The sequence below is a fragment of the Dipodomys spectabilis genome, unplaced genomic scaffold (assembly GCF_019054845.1).
Source record: "Dipodomys spectabilis isolate Male_0828 unplaced genomic scaffold, ASM1905484v1 ptg000054l, whole genome shotgun sequence".
Taxonomy (NCBI): Eukaryota; Metazoa; Chordata; class Mammalia; order Rodentia; family Heteromyidae; genus Dipodomys; species Dipodomys spectabilis.
The window spans coordinates 804,339-811,122 of record NW_024870731.1 but is presented as its reverse complement, the minus strand read 5'-3'; the positions used below and the strand labels follow the sequence as shown (position 1 = coordinate 811,122).

At 42.0% G+C, this 6,784-nt stretch overlaps 1 protein-coding gene across 1 annotated transcript; it reads left to right on the top strand.

Moving 5' to 3' along the window:
* The first annotated feature begins 2,453 nt into the window (after positions 1–2,453).
* Positions 2,454–3,427, top strand: LOC122107891 (olfactory receptor 10G2-like). The gene has a single exon (XM_042679758.1). It carries the CDS (start codon positions 2,480–2,482, stop codon positions 3,425–3,427), a length of 948 nt encoding a protein of 315 aa, XP_042535692.1. The 5' UTR covers positions 2,454–2,479.
* The last annotated feature ends 3,357 nt before the right edge of the window (positions 3,428–6,784 follow it).

Sequence of the window (6,784 nt, the reverse complement as noted above, 5' to 3'; positions counted from 1 at the left end):
TTCTCTACTACTTGCATCACAACACCAGCCCTATTCCCCACCCCCAATTGTTTTTGATATAGGGTCTCACTTTTCCCTGGGCCATAATACATCTACTTACACTTTCTACTTTATTTGGGATGACAAGCAGACATCATCACACCCAGTTTTTTTCTATTGAGATGAGATTTTTTTCAAGCTTTATGTATGAGGGGCTTCAAACTGCAATCCCCCGATCTCAACCTCCTGAGTAGCTAGAACTGCCTATGTGAGTCACTGTGCCTGGCTAACTCTTTCTAAATACACTGCTACTACTACTACTAATAATAATAATAAATGTTTGAGATCATTGTTGATAAAAAGACATTTTTCTAATGTCATCCTTGTAGTTATATCCATAAATGCTCAGGTCTCTATAAAATTAATCTCATACTGGTTTAATTTTTATTATTTCTTTTAGTTATTTGTGTTATTGTCATTATTTTGAGACACTGTAAAGCTCAGGCTGGCTTCAAACTCTCCATCTTCCTGCCTCAGCCTCCTGAGCACTGGAATTATAACACTCAGCCTTAGATAGATAGATAGATAGATAGATATGTATATATATATATATAAAGGATACAAAGTAACAAACATGTAAAACGAACAATTCTACAGATCTAATATACAAGCAGAGGATTATATTGTTTTGTTTCAAGATTTTTGTTAAGTAAGATTTTAATTATTCTTGCCACAAAATAATTCAAGTGGCCAAAAACAATCAACATCTTATGTTACTCAATAAATCCAAGTAGGATCCAGAACAAATGGAAAATATCAATGGACTTTGGACCTTGAACTTTGTTAGCTCTCAGCATAGACTCACATTGCTTGAAATACTAAGTTTCTGGTATACAGTCCAGACTCTATGACATAAATCATGAGAATTGTGACGATGCAGAATTATAGATGATTGGCACTATCTAGTATTTACTCAGTCTGCAAATATTTCTTAATTAACTCACTGCTACCAAGCACTCAGGCAACTGCAGCAGAACAAAATAGAGATCTGAACAAGATGGCACATGCCTATAATCCTAGCACACTAGAGGCTGAGACGAAAGAATTGTGATTTCATCCTGTGTTACATAGTCAGTTCCACCCTCCATCAACACAAAAAATACTAGATTTGGTCTAGCAAATAATTATTTAACATTATATAGCAGTTGTCTTATATAACCTTTGAACATCGCATTTTAAGGGAAGTAAAGTCTTCCCAAAGAAGCAATAATCAGAATAAAATTCAAGGAAGAAAAATATGTTAAGATGAGGCAGGCTGGACACCAATGGCTAATAACTGTTATCACAGCTATTCAGAAGGCTGAGATCTGAAGATCCATGTTTAAAGCAAGCCTGGGCAGGAAAGTCTGAGACTTTTTTCTCCAATGAACCACCGAAAAGCCAGAAGTAGAGCTGTGGTTCAAGTGTAGAAGCACAACTAAGAGACAATTCCCAGGCTTGAAAGTTCTAGCACATATGTGCACGTGTGCATGTGTGTGTGTGCACGCTTGCGTGCACACAGAGGATCCTCAGAGGTGGAACAGAAAAAAAATATGTTTAAGGGTCTGAGGACACTGAAGGAAAGAAGACCATTGGAATAAGGAAGGGCCAGATCATAAAGGTTTTTGTAAAGTACTCATGGGAGGGGACATTTCAATGATATGGTGTCCCCCTTTAAGCTCAGACCTGTGAAACACATATAAGTGTGTCTGTGTACGCAGACTCATCACTGGGCTTCCTTTTCCAATGCTTGTGCATTGGGTTTCCCATGAAAGTCATTTAAGGACATCTTGGATGTTTGTCTTATCCAGAAAATTAAGATGACTGATGGCAAATATTTCTACTGAAAATGCAGAAGTCCTTCATGGTGGCGTGCTCTTGCTGTCCCATCTACTTGGGAGACAGAGACAGGACAATCACAACCCAAGGCCAGGCCAGAAAAAGTTAGCAAGACCCTAACTCAAAGCCGTTAGTGGCCGGGCACCAGTGGCTCATGCCTGTAATCCTAGCTCCTCAGGAGACTGAGATCTGAGGATTGCAGTTCAAAGCCAGCCCGGGCAGGAAAGTCCGTGAGACTCTTATCTCCAATAAACCACCAGAAAACCAGAAGTGGTGCTGTAGTTCAAGCGGTAGAGCGCTTGCCTTGAGCTGAAGAGCTGAGGGACAGCACCCAGGCCCAGAGTTCAAGTCCCACAACCAAAAAAAAAAAAAGTTAGTGTTCTGTTTCACATCTGTAATCCCAGATATTTAAGAGGCAGAAGCAGAGGGATTATGGTCCAAGACTGACCTGGGCAAAAGTAGGAGATTCTTTCAGGAAAAACTAAAAAAATAATAATAAAAGTCCTCTGTTTACCTGAGAGGCTCTGATTATGAGATGAAAACATTCCAGTAACCTCACTGTGCATTCCAGTAACCTCCTTTTGTGTGATTCACCCTTCATCTGAACAGACTACAAAAAGACATGAAAAGAAACAAAAACACATCAATGGACACTGTGGTGACAGATTTCATTCTCATGGGCTTGTCTCATCCCCCAAATTTAAGAACTCTCCTCTTCCTGGTCTTCTTCTCTATTTACATCCTGACTCAGCTGGGGAACCTGCTCATTCTGTTCACTGTGTGGGCTGACCCCAAGCTCCATGCCCGCCCCATGTACATTCTTCTGGGTGTGCTCTCTTTCCTGGACATGTGGCTCTCCTCAGTCATCGTCCCTCGACTTATTTTAAACTTCACTCCTGCCAGCAAGGTTATCCCATTTGGTGGCTGTGTGGCTCAGCTGTATTTCTTTCACTGCCTGGGCAGTACGCAGTGCTTTCTGTATACCTTGATGGCCTATGACAGGTACCTAGCTATATGCCAGCCCTTGCGCTATCCTGTGCTCATGAATGGCAAGTTATGCACCATTCTGGTGGCTGGAGCTTGGGTGGCTGGCTCCATCCACGGGTCTATCCAGGCCACACTCACCTTTCGCCTGCCCTACTGTGGGCCCAATAAAGTGGATTATTTTTTTTGTGACATTCCTGCGGTGTTGAGACTAGCCTGTGCTGACACCAAAGTCAATGAGCTTGTGACGTTTGTAGACATCGGGGTGGTGGCTGCCAGCTGCTTCATGCTAATTCTGCTTTCCTATGCCAACATTGTCCATGCCATCCTGAAGATGCGCACTGCTGAGGGGAGGCGCCGGGCCTTCTCCACCTGTGGCTCGCATCTGACTGTGGTCACAGTCTACTATGTCCCCTGTATATTCATCTACCTTCGGGCTGGCTCTAAGAGTCCCCTGGATGGGGCAGTGGCTGTGTTTTACACTGTTGTTACTCCACTACTGAACCCCCTCATCTACACACTGAGGAACCAAGAAGTAAAATCTGCTCTGAAGAGGATATCAGCGGGGCGAGGGCATGGGAAATGAGGACAAGCTTAAACCACCTAGGTCACCATCACCACTACCATTTTGGCATCCTGCTCCATGTGACCAATGAAATAGATACTGATTAAGGGTAATTGAACATAAACTTACTAGAAAGAATAGCTTTGGTGTTGTATTTAACTTCATTAAATCTTTCCACTGTTGTTTGATACATCTCTGACCCATCCCATGGGAGAACTTATATTCTACAAACTTTTTGACTATGAGGTGTGAATACTTTATCTAAAAGGAGGGGGTATTTGGGGAGAATAACTCTGTGTGTGTGTGTGTGTGTGTGTGTGTGTGTGTGTGTGTGTGTGTGTGTTTGTCAGTATTAAGACCACACATCTGTGTCTTATGTCTTTCCTTGGGGATCATTAGTTCCTTAAAAAATACTTTTTTGGCTGGGCACCGGTGGCTCACGCCTGTAATCCTAGCTACTCAGGAGGCTGAGATCTGAGGATCGAGGTTCAAAGCCAGCCTGGGCAGGAAAGTCCATGAGACTCTTAATAAACCACTAGTAAAACCAGAAGTAGTGCTGTGGCTCAAGCGGTAGAGCACTGGCCTTGAGCTGAAGAGCACAGGGACAGCGCCCAAGCCCCACGACCCACCAAAAAAAAACTTTTTTGGTTGTTGTTTCTACTGACTGATTTTATTGTTTTATTGTTATTTATTTTGTTATTTAATTATTGTTATTTTATTGTTGTTATTATTGTATACTGGCTGTTGTTACTGTTGTTGCTGTTGTTTTTGCAGTACTAAGTTTTGAACTCAGAACTTCCGCTTACTAGGCAAGCATTCCACCACTTGAGTCACAACCCCTGTCCTAAAAAGTCATTTATTTAAGAAGAAAAATGTCAATGAAATTACAAGATGTTTTGTACCATCTCCCATTAGAAATGACATTGAAGAGAAATTCTGCACCCACAGTAATTTATTAAGTCTAGAATTTCAGCATTTATAAGCTAATTGTGACACAAATTAAATAATTTTAGAAATCAAAATAAGAGGCATGTTGTTTGTAGAACACCTAATTTTGGAAACCTTACTGTTGTCAGCAGAAATGAGAGGTTGCTAATTCTGTGGGCAGTTCCACTCACAGGTTTAATCCATAAACACTACTTTCTCTCTTGGAGGTATATGCAACATTAACATTAGCATTAACATCACTTTTGTGGGATTCCGCATGACCTCATGTGGAACAGAGAAGCCAGGAGGCATTCAGCAAGCTTGAACATACAGAAGAGTGTTATGTCAATTCATGAAACTTGAATAAGTTGTGAACATCTTAAAAAAATTCAGAGCTGCCCGGCACTGGTTGCTCACGCCTGTAATCCAGCTACTCAGGAGGCTGAGATCTGAGGATCATGGTTCAAAGCCAGCCCCGGCAGGAAAGACCATGAGACTCCTATCTCCAATAAACCACCAGAAAACCGGAAGTGGCGCTGTAGCTCAAGTGGTAGAGAGTTCACCTTGAGCTGAAGAGCTGAGGGACAGCGCCCAGGCCCAGGGTTCATGCTCCACCACTGACCAAAACAAAACAAAAACTCAGAGCTTGCATCTGTGTGTGTTCTACAAGGTTCCTTGCCACGTGCCTCCTCACATACCGGCTGCCACACAGAAAATTAACAGTCTGTTCATATTCCAAGTAACACTTCCTCAATTCCTACCTTTTCCTTCCCTCTTCCTTTCATCTATATTGAAAAAAAAAAAAAAAAAAGCTTTTGGGAATGTTTGTTATCTCTAGAGTCTGAGAAAAAGAATCTTGAGTTTGAAGTCAGTCTAGATCTCATAGTGAAACCTTGTCTGGATGGAGAGAAAAAAATCTTGGTGAGCATTATTTAGGAACCAATTAAACTAAGTCATACTATAAATGACTAAGCTTAATCATTTCAAAGATACCTGCTAAGAAATGGTAGAGGAAGGCTCTACTGGGGAAGCCTAGTGTTTTACAGGCAAATGAAAAGTCTTCTCTGATATAGTACTAGTTGATCCATTAGAGAAACATCATGACACAGTGCAGTACAAAAAATTCAAGTTTTATCCAAAGATGCCAAATTTAAATCCTGATTCTGCCACCTATTAGATAAGAGACCTTGTGATAAATTCTAATTAAACTAATGAATTTTTCTGAGCATGTTTGCCTCACTTCTCTCTCACTGGTTGTTTTTTAAAAGAGAAGGAAGGGAGGACCGAAAGGAAGAAAGGAAGGAAGGAAGGAAGGAGAGAGAGAGAGAAATAGCCTGTCACTGGTAGCTCACTCCTGTAATTCTAGCTACTGAAGAGACTGAGATCTGATAATTGAAGTTCAAAGCCTGCCCAGGCAGGAATGTCTATGACATTCTTATGTCTAATTAACCACTGAAAAGCTAGAAGTAGCATTATGTCTCAAGTGTTAAAATCCTAGCCTTGAGCAAAACAGCTCAGGGACAGCTCCAGGACAGAGTTCAAGCTCCAGTACAATCAAAAGAGGAGGAGGGGAAGAAGGAGGGGGAAAGGGAAGAGATAGAGGAGGAGGAAGAGGAGGAGAAGAAGGAGGAGGAGAAAGAGAAGGAGGAGGAGGGGGAGGGAGGGAGAGGGGGATAAAGAGGAAGGGGAAGAAGAGGAGAAGGTGAAGAAAAAGGGGGAGGGGAGAGGGAGGGGGAGGATGGGGAGGAGAAGAAGAAGGAGGGGGAAGAGAAGGAAGAAGAAAAAAGAAGGCAGCAATGGCAACTTGGTATAACTCTGTCTATGCTTTTGTTTTCTCAAGTAAAAGGCAGAATGAGATAATCTGTAAGACACTTTTCCAAAGGTTCTAAAGGCTCAACAGAGACTTGCTTTTTAACAGATTCTCAAATTAGTTGAGTGAATTTCTTGTGCACGCTAGTAAATAAGCATATTTCTTATTTTTCTTTTATTTATTTAACAAACCCAAGTATTTCCAAAAGAAAATGAGTCAGGTACCAGTGGCTCATGCTTGTAATACCAGTTAGGAGGTTGAAACCTATGGATTGAAGTTCATAGCTATCCCAAACAGGAAAGTCTATGACACTCTTATCTCCAATTATCCATCAAAAGTCAGAAGGAGAGCTGAGGTTCAAGTGGTAGAGAACTAGCCTTGCACATAAAAACTCAGGAACAGTGCCCAGGCCCTGAGTTTAAGCCCTGGGATGGGCACACATAAAAAGAAAGGAAGGAGGGGCTGGGAAGGAGGCTCAGTGGTAGAGTGCTTGCCTTGTATGTGTGAGGCTCTGGGTTCAATTCCACAGTACCACATAAGCAGAAAAAGCTGGAAGTGGTGCTGTGGCTCAACTACTAGAGTGCTATCCTTGAGCTGAAGAGCTGAGGGACAGTACCCAGGCCCAGAGTTCAGGCCCATGA